The 20,165-nt window shown below is 58.9% G+C and overlaps 1 protein-coding gene across 4 annotated transcripts in view; it reads left to right on the top strand.

Annotated features, from left to right (window-relative positions):
• The window catches only part of POC1A (POC1 centriolar protein A), an 87,331-nt gene that overhangs the window by 27,193 nt on the left and 39,973 nt on the right, over positions 1-20,165 (top strand). For all 4 annotated transcript variants that reach the window (XM_019631332.1, XM_019631331.1, XM_019631333.1 and 1 more), the window contains exons 6-8: positions 1,109-1,224; positions 8,247-8,380; positions 18,222-18,290. In XM_019631332.1, coding sequence (XP_019486877.1) covers positions 1,109-1,224; positions 8,247-8,380; positions 18,222-18,290 — 319 coding nt within the window. The remainder of the gene's footprint in view (positions 1-1,108; positions 1,225-8,246; positions 8,381-18,221; positions 18,291-20,165) is intronic.

Genomic DNA, 20,165 nt, shown 5'->3' with positions numbered 1-20,165 from the left:
GAAAAGCACGGACTTGGGCGTATGGAGGCCCCAGGGGCCTCCAGTGGCAGCCATGTGTCTGCTGCTCCCTGTCGCTGCATCTTTTCCTGTGTGGCTGGGAGGTTCAGCCTCATCCCCATCCCCACAAATAAGGGGAGCGCTGAACCTCAAGGTATGTGATTCTTGGCGCCTCCTCTTTTCCCTTTGTTTTCTAGTTCTCAGACTTGTGAGATGTCTGTCTGAACTAAAAAGCACATTAGTGTGTTATCTATGGCGATGGATTTACAAGTAAAAGGCCCTTGTGGCCTTGTAGTGCGTGGTGGCTGTTCACACTGTGCCGTGTCATCGGGAGAGGGAGGGGCCTGCGTCGGGGCAGGGACTCACCTGTTCTGGATTCCTAAATGAACCCTGCTCTTGCCCCCTTCAGTGAGGCTGGGAGCCCCAGGTCAGGGCCCCTCCAGAGAGCTGGCCATGATACCAGCCCCGGTGTCCCCTATGGGTGTACTGAGGGCCCTGCTGGCCCTTCATGTGTGGGCCTCAGCGGGCAGGGCTTGCCTGCCTCCAGCCTGGTGAGGCACCAGCTCTACCTCTGAAAGCCCCGGGTTGCAGACTGACCTTTGGTCTGAAGACCACTATCTTTACTTGTATTTAGAAGTTGATGCTGGGACTTGCCCCCTGGTGAATCCACCCAGGTCACGATCGTCACTGCTTTCACCCTCTCCTTCTCGCTCTCCCTTGGCCATCCGCTAAAGCAGCGGTTCTCAACCTTCCTAATGCCGCGACCCCTTAATATAAAGTTCCTCATGTTGTGGTGACCCCCAACCATAAAATTATGTTCGTTGCTACTCTATAACTGTAATTTTGCTACTGTTATGAATCGTAATGTAAATATTTTTTTGTTTTCCGATGGTCTTAGGCGACCCCTGTGAAAGGGTCGTTCGACCCCCAAAGGGGTTGCGACCCACAGGTTGAGAACCGCTGCGCTAAAGAAACAGGGTGGGAGGGAGGCGTTCTGGGCCGCAGGACAGCGTGACCACATGTGCAGGGATGGGACGGTGCTGGATGTCTTGGGGTCTGTTCTGAGCCAGCGCAGAGCTCCTACAGCACGTGGCGGCCCCTGTCTTTCCAGCTTTGTCACCTACGTGGACTTCCACCCCAGCGGCACGTGCATTGCTGCCGCCGGCATGGACAACACGGTGAAGGTGTGGGATGTGCGGACTCACCGGCTCTTGCAGCATTATCAGCGTGAGTGTCCACGAACGTTGCGGTGGGGCTGGGTGCCTGGGTCTCACTCTTTGCTACGGTGCCTACATGGGCCTGAGGACAGCCCTGGCCGTGGGGAGGGGTCCCGGGTCTGTTAGGCTCTCCAGCGGTGGGCAGTCTGTGGAGTGGCTATCCTGCCTTGGATCCTGGGCCAGGAGATGGAGCCTGCTGCGACCTGGCATCCACTGAGCCCTTTGGTGCCCACTTATGAGGTGGCAGAGTTGCATGCACACTGCAGGGCCAGATGGGGAGCCCCTGATGGGTCTCTTGCCAGGACTCTTCTTGGGGCACCTCTCAGACTGCCCATGCCACTCACCTCCCCCTGTAAAGGAGGCTCTGCCCTCTAGGGCCAAGGTGACAGCCCTTGACCTGTGGTGAATGGGGTGGGTCTGTTAAAGGTGGTCAGTGTTAGTGGGGCATTGGTCACCCCTGGTCCCACGGTGTCCTCCACAGATGTTGAGCCTTGAGCCATATAGAGGGTCAATTTAGCTTGGGACCAGGGTCAGGAACCAGCCCCAGGGATGTGTCCCCCTATTTAGTTGTAGCCCTTGGAGAGGAGGGCAGTGGGAGGTCAGTGTGGGCTGGCGTCAGGCGCCAGGTGGAGGTGGAGGTGGGGGCAGACCAGGGTTTGATTTGGGTGTGGCAGCTGAAGGTGTTGGGGTGTGGAACTGGCCTGAGAGCAGGTGTGACTGGGCAGAGCCGTGAGTCGCCCCAACTGTGGGGACTAGGGCACAGGGGGAACTGGGAGTTGTGCAGGAGGCAAAACCAGGGGAGTGGGCATGTGGGTTCGGGGCTGAGACCCGGAGGGACGGAGCTGGAGTTGCTGGGAGAACTATGGTTGCTGACTTGGGACTAATCATGGACTAGTGGACTCACTTCCAGAATTCACACCTGAAAATGGGAAGGACGTGTCTGGACAGAGGCGTGGGCTTGGGGTTCAGGGCTCTCCTCCCAGCACCACACAAGCCCTTTCTAACCTATCATCAGACACTTGAGGACAGCATGTTTTGTAGGGTGGCCAAGGTGACAGACCTCTCAAGAAGGGGGAGTGGGTCCCAGCCTTGAAAAGCACCGAGTGGAGGGTGGGCTCTGCAGCCAGCCTCAGCACCCTTAGCTGTGTGATGTTGAGCAGGTCACCTGAGTCCTCTGGCCCCCTGGGACATAAGGGCCTGTCTCAGAGGTGTTGTTGGGAAGGTATTGGGTTGGCCCATGTCAGGAACCAGGTATAGCTCCTGTTTAGTGACAGTGACGATGATGACAGTGATGCTGAGTCTCAATCTGGAGTCCGGAGGTCTGATGCCTCCTATGGGCCAGCCCAGTTGGTCGAGGCCTGCAGTACCCTACAGCACCACCAGGTGGCAGGGGCCAGCCACCGGGACGCGTTCTTCCCTCCACAGGGAGCCCTGGGGTTTGCCACTGATGCTGTGTTTCAGGCAGAGGTTTCTAGAACAGCAGCAGCAGGATCTGCCTTCTACTTGGAGGCGATGCCTCTCCCTCCTCTGCTGCAGGCCAGACCTGAGCCGGAGGTGGGGACGGTGGGCAGGTGCAGAGGCGTGCAGGGCGGGAATCCGCCTCCGAGTGTGGGCTCAGCAGGGAGGGCTTGGGCAGGGAGCGATGGGAGGAAGGTGACGAGGCCGTGCAGTGGTTAGGAGCACAGGCTGTTCCCTGCCTGTGAAGGGGGTGGTAATGGTTCCTTCCTTACGGGGTTTGTGAGGACCAGAACACAGTGCTAGGGCGTGGTTGGCACCACAGGAGTCTTCCCACTGGGAGGAGAGGCTCTCTTGGTGACCCTGGGAGCACCCAGGCCCACCTCTGATGGGTCAGGAGCCCGGGGTGCAGCCGCAGGTACCCATTGGGGAGGACCTTGAATGCCATGCTGTGGCCCAGGGTCCAAAGATGCAGCCTGGCTGGCAGTGCTGGGACCAGCTGGTCACTCGAGTGAGGGGCATATGAGGACAGCCGTGCCGAGAGTCCGCTTGGGCAGGAAGCTGATGAGCCTGGGTGCCCGGTGGGTGGGCAGTCTGCGCCTGATGCCTGAGTGAGGCCTGGGCATCAGAGTGGAGCAGGCTCAGGCCCAGGGGACGGGCTTAGGAGACTGACCAGAGGCAGAAGCAGATGCTGGGGGCTGGAGGGGCCAGCGGGGCCCAGGGACCTTGGGCGTTTAAAGGGCTGAGGCCACATCCTGGGTCCCTGTGACAGAGGGACCACAGAAGGAAAAGGTCTACAAAGCAGCCAGAGTGAGGGCCGGGAGCCCCCTCTGCCGGCACGGGAAGGCTGAGGGGGGCAGAGCCAGGGGCTCGTGCAGAGGTGGTCAGGAGAAGGTGGTGCAGAGCCGTGGAGCAAGAGGCTGCGGCAGAGAGGTCCCTGGGGTGCTTGGGGGAGCAGGCTTGGCGATGGGTGGGGGTGGGAGATCAGCGACTGGCATCAAGGACTGAGTCCCGAGGGGACCTGAGGTGCAGGAGGCTGGCGGGCTCCGGGAGAGATTTCAGTCTGTTTGGCTGCTGTGCCTTCCTCTTGTGACAGAGCCCCTCCGTGACCCTGCAGCATCTTTTCCTCAAGCCGCCCCTAATATAGATCAGAGGCTTTGGGGGGGCTCGGAGTACCCCATAAACAGCTAGTTCTCTCTGAGCTCCTTGCACAACGCAGGGCACATGGTGGGTGTTCACAGGGCAGCAAACTCATCCCAGCACCCTAGGTTCTCCTCTGAGGCTCAAGGAGAACCTGGTGGGGGGCAGGGTGGGGGGACACACCCTTCACCCTCCTTGCTGCGGGAGGGACCAGGCCAGGTCTCAGGTCAGGTGGCCCCCAGCGAGCTCCATGGCAGACCCCCTCCCCGAGAGGCTCTCCCCAGCCCCCGGCAGCAGCTGCTCCCCATGCCCGGAGGCGCAGGGGGATCTGTTCGGAGGCTGACTCCCCGAGAAGGGCTCTCAGTCCTCAGGCAGCGGAAGCTGGAGCTGTTTTCTGTCCCTGACTCCTCGGAAGCCCAGGGGAGAGTTTTTAAGGACCCAGTGACATCCAGTGTCTCCCCTGGTGACTGTGGATGAACACCAGGCACTCCTGAGTGAGCTTTGGGCGCGTGAGGCTGTTGGGCTCTTTTGAGAGAATTTGGTTCGTGATACTGCGGTGTGTGGCCAGCCACCCTATAGTCGAGCTCCGCGGAGGGCACTTCCGCCCGTGTTGGGTGGTTGGCGTCACTGTGGGCTACAGCAGGCAGCTGGTGCCGTTTGTCTCAGGCAGGGAGCTGGTTGGCAGGGAGCAGCCCTGATTTCCCGAGTGGGCGAGGCTGCTGGAACCCTGGGAGTGCCCGTCCCGCGAAGGTGGGCTGGGCTCCATATGCTGCGAGCCCACACTAGGACTGTTCAGACATCTGAGCAGCAATCCGCGTGCTGGTTTCCAGGCACGTGCAGGCCCATCATCCAGTGACAGGCCTGGGTGGTCAGCAGGACAGGCCTGCCCCCCATTTCACAGGGGAAGTTTGAGGCTTGCCCATGGTCACACAGCTGGGAAGCTGGGAATGTGGGTCTGCGACTCAGGGCCCCTGAGCCTGGCGTCCGTCCACCGTCCCATGCTGGGCTGCCTGCACCATGTTGATTGTAGTCATTTACTTGCCCAGGCCCCGGGGAGGGTTGGCTTGGCCCTCTCTGGAAGCTCCAGCTAGAGCTCAGGGTCGCAGGTTCTCAGTCCATGGGGCCTCAGCAGGCCATGGGGACCCCCCCCAGGTGTGGTCCCAGAGGGTTTCTAGCAGCTATGCAGCCGGCAGGCAGGCCTGCACCCTTCGCTTGGTGTTTTGAGACCAGAAAGCTTCATCAGAAGGCAGTGCACTGACTCCCCGACCCGGCCAGCTCACTGGCGCTTTCCCACCACCCCCACGTGGTGCTGACGTGACATTCGCAGAGAGGAGTGTTCCGAGTGCCCTTTCCTGCTGGGATCAGAGCACCTTCGTGGTGTGAATCCAGAGGCTCCGTGATCCCAGAGCTGCCAAGTCACTGGTAGTGCCAGCTGCTCATCATGAGAAGCTACCCTGGGCGGTGGTGGGGTGTGGGGGTGGAGCGTGCCCCAGAAGGTACCTCCTGCTTGGGCACCTGGGGTTTCTCTGGGACCCTGGTGACTTGCAGACGTCGGGGGGATAATAGCCCGGAGCCCACAACTGTGTCTAAGGAGCAATCTGCCATCAGTTACCACTGACACCTGCCGTAGAGCCACGAAGAGGGCCTGCAGCTTTGGGCTTGAGGAAAAGCGGGTTGCTTGTGCACAGTCACTGCTCGGGCTTCGTGATGAGAGGCTCACCCCCTTGGAGGGTAGCCGAGCCTCTGTGGGGGACTATTGTGCAGGGACTGTTAAATCTTATGATGAGGTCTCCCTGGGTGGCCTCACCACCTCTCCAGAGCCAGAGAGGCTGCCCCAGGCTGGTGGGGCCAGTGGACAGGCAGGAGAGCGAGTGGGGGAAGGCGGGTCGGCCGTGGTGTCTGGTGCACCCCCCAAGCCTGGCATGCCAGACTGAGCTCCTTTCTGGAGTGAACGGTTCCAGATGTTCCCCCCCAGCCAGGAGGCCTTTGATGTTGCTGCCATTTATAGAGGAGCAGGGCTCCTGGTACCCTTCCTCTAGGGGGTGTTCCTCCCGTGGGTGGGCTTGACCACGCAGGAAGCCCTGGTGTGGTGTCCACACCCTGACCCCACCACCCCGGTGGTGCTGGGGTGCCCTGGGCTCCCCTCCCCTGATCCAGCCTCCTGCCCCTGGCTGCACCTCTGCCAGCTTTGTCTCAGGTGGGGCAGGGGTGGCACTCGCCCCAGCGCAGGCTGCCAAGGGCTGCGGAAACAAGAGACGCGCACCTTCTCCAGGGCTCAGGCAGGTGTTCCGGGAGCAGCATTTAAGGGGCGATTGGGGCATGCTGAGGTGGGTGCAGCGTAGGTTGCCTCTCAGGGTGGTCCTGCTGTGGGGCTCAGGGGTCATGGGTGGACAAGACCCCTGGGGGTGGGGGTCTCACAGTGCTTCTGCCCGCCTCCCCTCCACCCCACCCCCACTTCACTGCCAGTGTGAACCGATGTTCTGGGGAGCATCGCCGGTCGCTCAGGAGTGCAGGGCCTGGCTCTCAGCCTATAGATGCACAACCGGAAGAGCCTGCAGGCCCACACTGAGCTAGGCCTGGGTCTTCTCCCTCCCTGAACGTGACAAGGATTCACTTTTCATCATTCACTCAGTTGTATAATCATCGTGACTATTCTCGTGGTGGTTAAAAAAATTATCCTGAAAGAATGCAGAGCAAAAATCACAAGTCCCTCTATTGCTGTCCTCCCCAGAAATAATCCCAGCCTCTCTCTGGAGCCTCTGTTCACATGCGTCCTCTGGGTGTGCGCACGTGTGTGTGTGTGTGTGTGTCCGTGTCCGTCCCTGCACGCCTGGTCAGTGACAGTCACACTGTGCATTATGATGTTATTTCTGCTACTGCCTATGGCTGGCGCTGTTTAGTTCCTGCTGGGGCCGGCTGTGGCTTCATCCCTCTGCTTTCCATGCCCCAGTTCTGGTCAATACCAAGGAAGCTGGCCGCTCCCCTGTGGCCTCGAGTGTACACGGCGGTCAGCCGTGAATATCATCTTCCAGGAAGCCCTGCCTGTGTCCCCTCAGTGTGCCCGTTCCCATACCCAGGCACCTCAGCACATCATCTGGGCTGGTGTCAGGGGCTCCGTGCACCCCGGGGGCTCTGCTGAGGGTCGTTGTGTGGTGGGTGTGCTTACTGGTCCAGCAATGGTTCCTGCAAGTGGCCTCACAGCGCCAGGATGAGGGGTTGCTTCTTGAATTTGTGGTCACGTTTGGGGCAGTTCTGGCTTGGTGGGGTCATGGTTATCTTAGCTCCCTCACCAGGTCTGTCGTAATGGGTACACATGCACCAAGGTCTTCCTGAGAAGCTGTAACGTAGCTGGTCCACGCATTGCCGTCCTCATGTGGCCTGCCTGGGTCCAACTCACTCACTCACCAACCGCTTTCTGAGTCAAGGACCCAACACAGCCCCTGCCTGATGAACATGTGGTCTCATGGGAGACCCAGGCATGAATCACACAGCTACACATAAATGGAAAACCCCTGCTGTGAAGAGTGCACCTATCGGAGACTCGGGGTGCTTCAGGAGGACAAGCAAGGGGGCGGCCCACAGCGAGAGGTCAGGGGAGGCTTCCCTGAGGAGGTGACTGAGCAGTGAGCTTCAGGTCAGGGGAAGAGGAAGGCAAGTCTCCTGGGCACGCGGGGAACAAGGGCTTGAAAGGTTCCAGCGCCAGGGAGCTGACAGGAGAGGATGGGCGGCCAGGTCTTGGAGAGCGAGGGACACCAGGGTAGATGGCTGGGCTTGGGCTAGGGTAGTGGGAAAAGAGTCATGGGCGGGGTGAAGTGGCAGGGGACACCGGGGGCAGTGGAGAGGGATGTCGAGGGCTCACCCTGAGTAGAGGCCTCAAGGCTTGGCCTGGTGGCATGCCCGCAGCACCCCTCACACGTGGGTGCTCTGATGCAGGGGGTACAGGCTCAGTGTGTCAAGGTGCTTGTTCAAGGTCAAGAGATGGGCCAGTGAGGACGCCGGGATAGGAACCCAGGCCTGACTGGCTCCTGATAACGTGTCTCAGCCCTCCGCTCGCCTGCCCCCACACCCTCTCCTACAGGGCAGGGACGTTCGATGGCATTCCCAGGGTTCGCTTTTCGTTGGCCTTCCCTAAAGCAGCCGTGTGGAGACAGAGCAGGTCACAGCGGGTCACTTGAGCTCCGTGTGGTGGCAGAAGTGGAGGGGTCGCTCCATTTCTTGGCCGTGCCCGCCCTCTGCCCTTGGCTCGGATGAGTCTCCTCCTGTCCTTGATTGTGCTGCTCCCCTGGGAATCCTGTGGGGCTCCCCACAGCTCCTCTGAGCGATGGCCACCCTGGTGTAGCCCCAGGCTGAGCCTCGGTTGGCCCTGATTGCCCATCTTCAGGCTTCAGCTGTGCCCCCAGCCCACCAGCCGGCACCTAACTGGCGTCCCTCCCGCAGTGCACAGCGCCGCGGTGAACGCCCTCTCCTTCCACCCGTCGGGAAACTACCTGATCACCGCCTCCAGTGACTCGACCCTGAAGATCCTGGACCTCATGGAGGGCCGGCTGCTCTACACGCTGCACGGGCATCAGGTGAGGGCGTGGGCCTGCCGCCCGGGCGAGTGGGGCCCGAGCAGGGCTGGGTTCCCCGAGGCAGCCCTTCCCTCGGTGCCCACCGGGAGTGGTGTCTATGGTTCCCTCACTGCCTGGGTTGTGGGGTGAGATGCAGAAACAGGCTTGTCCCCCACAAGACCTGTGACCTCCGTGGGACCTGGCCCTGCAGCTGAGAAGGGAGTACAGGGGTTCAGGGGTAGGAAGTGGGCGGGGAGGCCCCTGGACGTGGTTGGCAGATTTCCCTGGGGGGCTGAATGCAGTCCATCCCCTCATGACCTCAGGCATCCCTTGGTCCAGCGGTTGAGTGGAGCCCTGGAACCCACGCCCTAAATTGCTTTGGGGTCTCCCGGGGTTCTGCAGCCGTTGACACCTTTGGAGACAAAACAACAAGCGGGAGGGAAGTCTTCTGTGCATTTTTTGGGACTCCCTGGACTCCTTGTATGGGCAGTGGGCAGGCGTGGGCCCTGTGGGTGGCTGTGTGAGGGGATGGCAGTGGCTCTCCCCAGAAGCTGGCCTGGGTGTGGCCTGTCACACCCCCAACCAGGGAGTTGTGGCTGAGCTGTCTCCTGCTGAGAGGAGCAGGTGAAAGCATGTCTCCTGTCATGATAGAGGCATCACACCCAAGTGGGACAGGAGGTGCAGACACCAGTTTTCCAGTTCGTCTGCTTCCCCACCTGCGAGCAGCGGGCAGATAGGATGGAGAGAGGGGACAGGCTCTTGAGGGCTGCGTGAGGCCCTGGAGGGCTCGTGTGTCTTGGGCCAGCAGCCGGCTGTGAGGTGGCTAGCCCAGGGCTCTCGGGAGCCCATTGCCGTCAGAGTCGGGATGCACAGGGGCCGTTGGCAGTGGCAGGGGTCGGGCATTGGCCTTCTGCTTCCGTGGGACCTGGAGACTGCTTGCTGCCCTCGGCCATGGTGACTCCTTGTCCTCCCTGTCAGAGACATGTCTGGTGCACAGGGCACCAGCGGGCCTGTTCCCCAAGTGGCCGGCACGTCCAGGTATAATGTACAGCCACTGGGCTGGGCTGAGCCGACTGCTGCTCCTGCCAGAAGTGTGTCAGGAGCCACCAAGGTTAGCCCTTTGGCAAGCCCGTCGTTTGGACCCACCTGTAACCAGTTTGGGATCTTACTGCCAGGAGTGCGTTTGAAATCCACGTGAGTGCTTGCTTCCTCCCTTGCTTCCCACAAAAAGAAAGAAGAAGCAATGCGCAGACACACCATGCAGACAGACGCCTGCCCACGGATCCCAGGGCCTTTTCTTGCCCTGTGAGGGCTCCTTAAACAGCTGGCTCACCCCACGCCTGAGAACCCTTGAGTGCGTCACCTGACATGGCCTTCCTGTGATCAGGCCCAGCACCAGGCATGTGAAGGACACCTGCCAACATTGTTCTGGAGAACTGGAACGGGCCAAGTCAGACTGTGCGGTTGCTTGTCTGGTGTTGAACCTGGACATGGGGCTAGGCTGAGAGAGAGCTGGCAGTCTGGGCATATGGAGGATGGGCAGTGGCTCCCCAGAATCGTTTCTTCCTCAGGGCCCCAAGCTCACAGTGCCCAGAGGAAGGGAGAAGAAAGAGAAGTGAGCTCACCCTGTCTACATTGCCGTCTGTGTGCCCATTCATCCTCCACTCCCCAGCTCACTGGGCTGGGCACCAGGGATACGAAATGGATGTCGTGATCTCACCCCCTGGGGCTCATAGCCTGGGAAGTGGGGGGCTCCTGCGGGGGTCAACAGAGCTGACATGGCCTGAGATGTGTTAGGAGACCGGGAGAGGCAGACTGAGTCTTACTCGGTGCTTGGAGGGTTGGGTGAAGCTCGGTGGGCTTCTCCCAGGATACATCTCAAATGCAAGTGGGGGTCAGAGGGTGAGGCTCAGATTCGTTTCTGCTCCTGCAAAGTCCCTATCAGTTACAGAAACTTAGGATCACTGCTCCCTGGGGCACCCATGACAGCAGCTCCACTGTGGGGAGCCCCGGGGCCTGGCTTGCCCTGACCCCACTCCATCCCTACACTTGCTTTAACCTGTGGCCTCTCCCTGGAGAGCTGCTTCTCCTTCCTCCTGCTCCTTTTCCTCAAGACCTGCGGTGAGGTCTCCATGGTGGCGGCAGCTCGGTGTGGGGGTTCTACAGCTGGCCGCTCGTGCAGACCTGCCCACTTCCTTTGCCCTCTCTGCCTGTGAGGACTTCCTTTTGGGGTGCTTTCTGATGACAGGGAAGCAGCCTCATGACTGGAGTGTCTTGCCTTAGGGCTGATGGGGTGCCCATGTGGGGTGCGTGTGGAGCAGGGCTGCCTGAGACAGCCTGTTTGCCCTAAGCAAAGCTCCACTCGCCCTCTGTGTCCCCGGGTCTGCCAGGGTCTGCTGTGGCTTCTTGTCAGGCCTGGCTCTGCCCCTGGGTTTGGGGCAATTCGAGTCAGCTAAGAGCACCTTCCTGAGGGAGCGTGGTACAGTTGAGCAGCCTTAATTTGGGCATTTGGGTAAAACAGCCTGCCAGCCAGACCAAATATACCTGGTGCTTATGGAGAGCTGAGGCTGAGAACGGGGCTGCTTTGCTCAGCCCTGGGGGGGAATCTACGGTGGCTGGGCCTGTGTTGTCACCGGGGAGCTGCTGTTCTCCGGGACGGTCCTCACTTGGTTTGTGAGATGCTGTCGCAGATGTGGGAGAAGTTCTGTGACACCAGTGTTGACCCCTGTGGGGCATGTATGGCCTCTGCTGAGCCCCAGGGACAGGGCAGGGGTGTGTCATGGGGCTGCTGAGGGGCAGGCTGGAGCTCCGCTGGGCGCTTTGTGCAGCTGTACCGTCCTACCGTCCTCGGAGGCTCCCCGTTGTGACATCCGTTCCCACCCCGTCCTTCTAGGAAGATGTGCACCTAGGCTCTGGTGACTTGGGCTTTCACACTGTTCCGGAAGTGGCTGACGCCTCCTCGAGCACAGCTGCCACCAGCCACTTCCTGAAGTATGTGGCTGAGCAGCCCCAGGGCTCCCGGTGGGGGAGAGGAGGGTGGGGGAGTGGGGGTCCCAATGGGTCCCAGGTGCCCCAGGATTCTGTCCCACAGATGAGGATGGCAGATCTGAAACACTTTTAAGTCCAGGTGGAGAAAGTGAGGCCTGGAGAGTGGGCTGGACTTGTAGGGGCCTCGGCAGCTTAGGACGGCAGAGCTGGGACAAGTACCCGAGCCCGCCCTTCCCACTACTCGCTTGCCTCGCGCATACGGCTTTTAGAAGTTGCCATTTCACTCTTGTGAAACCTACAGGTTACTGGTCTGTGCAGGAGGCCAGCAGGCCTGTGGCTGTGTGTGTCCCAGCCTCGCTGCTACATGACCCTGCTCTGGTCCGGCGGGAGGGAGCCCCACGATCCTTCAGTTTGGACTTAGAGGACCTGCTTATGACAGCCCCAGGCATAGCCCAAAGAAAGGGCTGTTGTGTTTTTCTGTCAGATGGAGCAGCCCCGCCTTGCTTCCAGTCCCACACCTGTGAGAAAGGATGCCTTCAAAGACCTTGACCAAGAGAGGGCACTCTGTGCCTGGGAAGTGGCCTGTGTGAAGACACCACAGTGGGGGAAGGTCAGGGGAGGCAGTGCTGTTGGGCTGGGCTTCCCTTGTCTGGGTTGAGGCCGGAAATGCCATTCAGTTGCCTCTTAAGGCACAAGGGCACCAGGACGGATGCACATGCCAAGTGCCAGGCTATGATCAGGTTCACCCAATGCAGCCGGGGTCTCCAGGGTTGGGCCCAAGGACAGTGCGTCAGCTCGGGAGTCCCACCAGGCTGGCAGTTTGGTGGTTCTCTGGCCCACGATTGGCCACGTTCCCCGCTGGCCTGTGTGAGGCTGGCCCACTTGGTGGGCCTGGGGGGGACATCAGTTACAAGTTATTGCGAGCCCGAGGGGTTCTGGAGCTTCTCTCCTGCGGTCCTGGCTTTGGGACGCTGAGCTGCACAGGGCCATTCAGAGAGTGTCTGGGGACTGAGGCGTCCTGCACATGGGAGCTCAACGCCATGAATGCTATACCCAGGGACAGCTGCCGGGCTGCTGCTGGGGCCCGTGTGGCTCTTAAGAGGCCTGAGTGTCATCGAGTGATTTGGGTGGCAGGCCAGAGAGCTGGCTGGGCCCTTTGCTGGCTGCAGCCCATGTGGACTCTGGGCCCTCAACAGCCCTGCTGCTCTAGCTGCGAGGGACTCAGTGATGACGAGGCAGTGGGTGCCACGCAGATGCCTTTGCCAGGCAGGGGCAGGGGCCAGGCTGAGGAGCCTGTTGGGGCTGAGGGGTAGGGTACCTCTCTACCTACCCCTCTACCTCCAGCTACATGTGCCCACTGGGTGGAGAATGGACAGAACAGGCAGGTGCTGCCAGCCTGTACATAGCACGTGGCCCCCCCTTCCTCTGCCTTCACCCCTGGGAATACCGGGTGATTTCCCTCTCGGTGGCTTGGGCTGGTAAAGCGCCTGCATGGTCACCCTTGCCAGCTTTGACCGAGGCCAAGTGCTGGGGTGCGTTGGGTTGGAGAGGGGTCGCATAGCCTCGTCTGGTGGGTGACGATGCCCTGCTTTCTAAGGAAACAGCCCAGCATTTCCAGGAATAAATAGCTTGTAATCCCCGTTTCTGGGTTGGGATAACCAGGGGCTCTTCCATCTTGTTCAGCCATAAAAGTCTGAGCCTCGGGGCTGCGGACAGGAGCAAAGGGCTTGGGCATCAGGGCCAGACTGTCCCAGCTTTGCCTCTGATGCTGTGACGCTGGGCAAGACCTTGACTTCGCTGAGTCTGCCCTCCTCTGTAAGTGACTCCTAGATCTGCCTCATTCTAGGAGAGGACGTGTCTGCATTGCCCAGCTCCAGACACAGTAGGTCCTTACAGATACCAGCCCCTTTCCATATCAGCTCTGAGGACGTGACCTCATGCTGCTCTAGGTGACAGCCTTTCAAGCTCCTGTTATGGCCATGGTCCTGGCCCACGGCGGGCAGGCAGCGTTTGTTAGGAAAACGAGCCCGAGCCCGTGGTAGGTAGGGGCTTCTGATGACTGGTGGGCCCAGGGTCATAGCCGTCAGCCCCTCTCCCCCGCCTCCCCCAAGGGGATCGCCTGTTTCCCCTCCTCCCACCCACCCACAGAGTCTCGCAAGGATTTATCTGGCTTTTTATTTGTTTAGGGTTGTTTTCATCTCCCCCAGAACTTCCTGTTGCGTTGGCTTCTCTTTTGTCACACAGTTCCTGAAATCCATCCCCTGGTGGCTGGGCTGTGGACTCCCCTGACCAGACACGCCCCCTATGCCAGCTGCCCTGAGTGGGTTTGGCCTGCTGGCCCCTTGGTCTGTTTGCAGTGTCCTTATTAGCCCCTCCCACCAGGTCCAGGGCCTGAGTCCCAGAGGACAGGCAGGGTATCTGAGGGCACCGGGTTGGCTGGGGGTTCCAGTGCCCTCTCGAGGCTCTGTAGAGTCTTGCTGTGGAAGGTGCCACGACCATGCCAGTGAAGCCGGAGGAAAGGGAGCCGCTGCTTCTTGCTGGGTCCAGTACAGAGCCGGGTGTCAGGGCCGCCCAGGAGCCTCCTCACCCAGTCTCACCCCACGTGTAGCATGAGGAGCAGGAGAGGGCAGGGCTTTCCCAGCAACCACAGTCGTTGTTCGAGGCCTTGGGCCCTGAGCAGAGCCCCCACAGCTCTGTGTGGCAAGCGTGGGCGCAACGTGCCAGAAACAGAGATTTATTTTTCTGTATTTTCTGAAACATAATCTCAAACCATGCTCATTTAATTTAAATCCCCAGGGCTATTTGGGAGAGGATGGTGGGCAGGCCGTGGGTGCGGAGTTAAATCTGGTGTTTGTGGCTGTGCAGTTGGTGTTCGTGTGGCTGTACAGTGACGGAGCTGCACAGAGAGCAGGGGACACGTGGTTCCACATGCCCAGCTGGTCCATGGTGGGCTAGCAGCTGTCACTGAGAGCCTGGAACCCAACCCCGGGCTGCTGTCTGCTCAGAGGCTGGGTTGTTGTGAAACCACGGGCTCAGAGCGGGCCCACTGATGTGACGGGAGCATGTGCCTTGCCGAGGCCTGGCTGGGCCTGGGGCAGTAGCCACAGGGGGGCTTGACCCTGCAGGAGAGGCAGCAGTGTGACAGAGTGGCCTGGGGCATGTGGGCTGCCCCTCAGGCTGCTCTAGGGGGAAAGGAAGCTCATACCTCCTGTCTTGGATAGTTGAGTACCTCCTAGGAGAGGTGAGGGGACATCAAGAGGGAGAACAGCTCATTTGCTCCAACATAAGTAACCAAGAGGTCAGCTGAGCCCCCTGTCCCCTGCCTGCAGCCCAGGGTTGAAAGCTGGGAACGGTGTCCCCGGCCAAGGTCAGGAGAGAGCGTGGGCATTCCTGGGCAGCAGCTCCTCACAGAGGCTGCTCTAGTCCATGGGGTCTCTGCTCAGACACAGAGCCAGCCCACAGCAGATGCTGGTAAGCAAGTGTAGGAGCCTCCCTGGCGGGGGTTTGTGGGCGACTCAGCCTAAGCATGGGGGGCACAGACCAGCGCACCCATGCCAGAGGCCTCTCGGGCCCTTTTTAAATAAACATTCTTTTTTTACCTCTGACTTGGGACATGTGGTGTGACATTCCTATTTGTTCGCTGGTAGCCACCAAAAATCTTTTCAAAACCCTTTAGAGGTGGTGGGAGTGGGTACCTGGCTGGGCCTTTGCCAGCATAACTGTTCTGGGCACAAGGGTGAAGTTCAGGCATGCAGGGAGTCAGGCAGGAGGCGTGAGAGAGGGGGGGTCAGAACAAGCTGCAGAGCCCGCGGATGAGTCCCCAGGAGCTGTGGGACCCACACCCCACGCGCCCCTTTGGTTTGCCTTGTTTGTGAACTTTGTCCTCTGATGCTTTGCGTTTAAGAGTGGAGAGACCAGACAGTTGGGTCTGCTGGGTCTGGAAGCTGGCAAGGCAGAGGCGGTGTGTGGTGAAGTGGCTGAGTGTGGGTCCAGCTAAGCTTGAGGGCCACGTGTGACTGGGATAGGAGGGAGGAGGGGGTGGAGGCCAGGCTGTGTCCTAGGCTCGTGATGATAAGCAGGATCATCTCACGAAAGATTCTGGCTGGGGCGGGAGGAAGGACCTGGTGGGGCCTGGGACTCCAGGCAGATGGGCACCTCTGGCCATCCGGGGCAGGCTGGACTCCACGCTACAAGAAGGCCCAGCCAAGTGCTGCTGCCCAGTCACACTCGGGTCACTGCAGACGTCACTGGATCATGCCTAGGGGAAGAAACAGCTTGGCAACAAACACCCCAGCCCCGAGTCTCTGGACTAATGCATCAAGAGTGACTAACAAAAAGGGATAAGCCGCAACAAAGGCAAAACGATCTTAAAGAACATGCGTCCAGCCTGACCACTGTCCGTGATGAAGCAGATGCCCCGAGCCCCACGGTTTGGAAACTGGAACGCACTCCGGAATCACTGCTGTGCTGAAGAGAAAATCCCAGTGGGAACTGAACTCTTGGAGGTGAATGATCGTGAGAACATAGCATATTGGAAACTTTTGGGATCTAAAGTGCTGGTGATCAGAGGCGAATTTGTAGCCTTAAGTGAATTTATTTAAAACCAAGAAAGACTGAAAAATAACTGAATTAAGAGCTGGATGCAGAAAGAGCTGAAAGGGTGCAGAGAAAGAGAAGACCTCAAGCTCACCGTGTCTGCGGGGCAGTGAACGGTCAGCTGTGCAGTTAGCTTTGGTCAGGAGCCGAGGCCGCTGGAAGGCCGACTGAGGGGCTGGCGAGATGACTGTCAGCAGGGGGAGCCTGTCTGCATTCCAGTCGCGGGCCCCACAGCAGAGCCCGGGGCCAGCCGCTCTCTGGACTGTGCTCTGGGTGCCCAGGGCAGCTCGCCTGAGCCCCTGACAGACGCGTCGACAGACGGACACGGGAGCCGAGTAGACCTCTTGAAACGGGCACCGTTGGGAAGGACTGCAAGCCTCACCCCTCGAGAGTTGCCTCGTAGCTCACTGTCACTCGTGCCATTCCTGGAGTCTCCCAGCACTTGGACTCGGGAACGAACGTTCCAGCACTTCCTGCCTAGAGGGTTCCCAGCACCTGCTTTCTAGTCCCGAATCAGACACCTTGTCCCCAGCTTGCCATCTGGTGGTTGAGAGATGGCAGGAAGGGTGACTAACCCATGGATATTTGTTTGGTTTCTTAGTTGCTGTGACTTCTTGGAAATTGGCCATTTCTCAGCCAGCACTGGCCAGGCGAGGAGCCCAGCTTCTTGGACACTCCTTGTCCTGGTTTCCCTCCCTTTTCTCTCTTCCCTCTTTGTGTTTCCTCAAAATGAAAATAGTTTTGTTGTTTTGGTTTTTTATTGATGTGGCAACGCCACACACTTGTTAAAAATTCAAAGTATGGGAAATTACAAAGATTCCCAAGTAAAAGCCACCTGAAATTGTTACACACGCGCGCACACACACACCCCACACCCCGTAGGTCCTCTGAACCTCGTTAGCCCTCAGTGACTGTCACCTGGAAGGGCATCTGAGTGGCGCACGACCTGCCCCTCCCACACGCTGCCTCACGGCCGGCAGCTTTGCACCTGGCGTCACACTCACTGTTGTGATTGGACATGGTCCCTGCCGATAAGAATGGATCTCCTGTCCTGTTGGTGGCCGCACAGGACTCCCTGTGATTGCCGGCCCGCCCGGCGCCCTGCGAGGGAAGGCAGGGAGGGGCGCAGGCTGGAGGCGTGTCTGCCCTAGGGACAAGTCACCCTTAGGAAGGGTAAACAAACCCACCACCTCCGAGGACCACATGGGTCAGCGTAGGCGAAGTGCTCCGAGCCAGCCCATGCGCCCAGCGCTCGCTGGCCTGGACTTACCTTCTCTTCAGCACCCCGTTACGGGCACCTCAGAGAGGAGGAGCTGAGGGCCACTTCTGGAAGCGCGGGCGGACGCCTCTCCCCCTGCCCAGTGCACCTGGGCCCTGCGGGCAGCCCTGCACCTGCCTGGCCTTGCTCCATGACCTCGGGTCCCTTTTCCAGCCCGCAGCTTGTCTGGTGTTTTCTGGCACCGAGTGGAAGGTGCTCCCCACTGCCCCTCTTGTCTGTGCGTCCAGCCCTCTGTCAGCCCCACTGCTGGAGACACCCATGTGGGCACTTGGGCTCTTGCTGCCCTCCTTCCTTGCCAGGAGATCATGCCCTCACCCCATGCCTGGACATGCTCCCCGGCCCTCAGCACTGCCTGGCACAGGCCTGGCATCACTCTTCCAGTGGTTGTGGGACCTTCAGCACCTGGGAAGCCAGAGTGGCCTATCTCCTCCCAGGTCCTGAACGTAAGGACAGTGACCTGCACGTTTGAGGACGCATCCCCATTGCTTCTGTGCCCGGGGACCTTTAGGAACCCCCTCCCCAGCCTCCTCCTGCCCTGGCTCTGGCTGGTGGTGTCGCCTCGACTGTGCCCTGCCCCTCCTGGGGCTCCGGTCAGCTCAGGGTGCTATGGGGAAGAGTGTGCCCAGGGTCGGCCCGGTGCTGGGCCTGGGAGAGGTCTGCGTGCCTGTGACCACCGGCTTCTCCTGGGGCAGTGTGGGCAGTGATGCCGCCCCGCAAGGCTGCCAGTGTGGACTGCCCTCATTCCGCTCTTCCACCCACGACCCCATGGTCTGGCCTTTGTCCTGTCAGTGGTGCTCAGGACCAGAGGTCTCGGCAATGGCGTGCACGGCTGGACACCCGTGGGTTTCTCGGCCAAAGGCTGGGGAGGCCCGTGGGCTGAATGAGGCCCTCAGCCCTTTGTTCTGCGGCTGCGCTCACCCGGGAGCTTCTGGTTTCTTCATGTGCATTTAGCATTTCGAGCAACCTGCGGTGTTTGTTCTTTCTCATTTCTCCTGACAGGGTCCAGCCACCACTGTTGCCTTCTCAAGAACGGGAGAGTATTTTGCTTCTGGAGGTTCAGATGAACAGGTAAGTAAAGAATGACCTGAGGAATCTCCGCTGATACTGATGGGAACAGAACAGGAGGCCGAGGCGTCTTGGGAGTGGACGGGTTTCCCCAGCATCCTGGGTGGCTTTCAGTGACCGCGAAGGCTGGGGCTTGGGGTGGGGTGCTCAGACCCAGGGCCCTGGCCTCCCCAGAGCAGGTCTCCTGCAGGTGCGAACCCCGGGGCCAGGCCGCATCTCACAGCCCTCACTGCTCAAACCAGCGTGGGCTGGAAGGAGTCTGGGCTATTGTTACCATGAGAAAGTGAAAGCAAAGTTTTTAGCAACTCCTTTCTCCTGATTATAAATGAATAATTACCATATTTTGGGGTGTACAATGCACTCCCCATGTTTTTGGCCCAAACTTTCAGGGAAAAAAATCTTTCTTTTAATTTTTTAATTTAAATTTTTATTCGTTTACATTTAGGTACTTGGTTTTTGCATTATAAAGGAATTTTAGCTTTTATTTTTTAATGTGATGGTACAAGAAATTTTATGTAACAAATAATTACAAAACACAAGAACAAATACAAGGTATAAGAAATTTTATGTACTGTTAACAAATTTATGGTATTCACGCATCATAGAGGAAGAGCTCTTCATCACTGCAAGTTTGTCATAAGTTCAACAAAACCGATGATTGTATTCCAGGGTATTATTTTGAATATGGATATCGTTATTGATTTCTATAGTTACACTTTTAACTCATAAGCATAAATAAAAGAATTAAAAACCATTTATATAGATACAGAATTAGTACTACCCATGTATAATGTGCATCCTTATTTTTCCCTCACAAATTTGGGCAAAAAAGTGCACATTATACACGGCAAAATATGGTAGGTAATTATTGGATACTTACACCTTATTTAGTCCTCACAGCAGCCCTGTGGGTCCTGCCGTCTTATTGTCCATTCTCTGGGCAGGGAAACTGAGTCTCAGCAGCTGGCCTGCAGCCTCCGCCTGCTATGTGCAGTCCAAGGGGTCAGCGTTTTCAGGCTCCATGGCTGCAGAGAGGCACGTGTGAGGAGGTCCTGTCCCACTTTGTCACCCTGTCTCCTGGAGGGCACCCTGCCCCTGGGGTCTGGCCTGGAGCCTGGCATTGGGAAGCTCAGGGCCGTTAAAGAGACCACCTGTTGGAAATGTCTCTCCAGGTTCCCATGCAGCGCTGTTTGTCCAGAAACAAAAGGTGGCTGTTCTGGGCTACTCTTGACCTGATGGGTCACCCAGAATGTCCCTCCCCTTGATCCCTGGCTTCACGGCTGTGACTGCTCAGCCCAGGAAAGTCCCATTGGCCTCCCAGGGAGCCCAGCCCCAGCCCAAAGGACTGGTTTAAGTTGAGTCTCTACGAGCGAAGCAGAGGATGGGGGCCCTTTGAGCACAGCAGGCATCTTCTCACAGCTACACCAGCCCCTGTGCTAGCCAGACAAGGAGGAAGGCAGAGGGGCCCTCAGCCTTCCCTGGGCATGGAGGCCTGGCTCATTGCATAGAAGACAAGGGGACTAGAAGAGTAAATGCACACCATAAGGAAAGTCACATGGTCCAGGAGGCAAACTGGTGGAAAGGAGGGCTTCCACCTACTGTGGCCCGTCCCAGGCAGCCACTGTGGTCACTTCCGAGAGCCTTTTGGAGTGGCATCTGACAGCATCTCTTCACGTTCGAGATAGCCCTCCCACTGCTAGGAATTTATTCTGCAGTTAGATTTGCCTAGTTGCACAAGGACCCTATAAACAAGGGTGTGTGGTGACATTCTGTTGGTGTCGGGGAGCAGTAAACAGTGGTGCCTGCTCTGGGAGTGCTCAGGGGCCTCCCAAAGAGCCAGGCTTGTGGCTGCGTCCCAGCGGGGAAAGCGCCCAGGGC

This window comes from Hipposideros armiger, unplaced genomic scaffold, assembly GCF_001890085.2.
Source record: "Hipposideros armiger isolate ML-2016 unplaced genomic scaffold, ASM189008v1 scaffold_990, whole genome shotgun sequence".
Taxonomy (NCBI): Eukaryota; Metazoa; Chordata; class Mammalia; order Chiroptera; family Hipposideridae; genus Hipposideros; species Hipposideros armiger.
The sequence above is the reverse complement of the archived record's forward strand: the minus strand, read 5'-3'. Positions and strand labels throughout refer to the sequence as shown.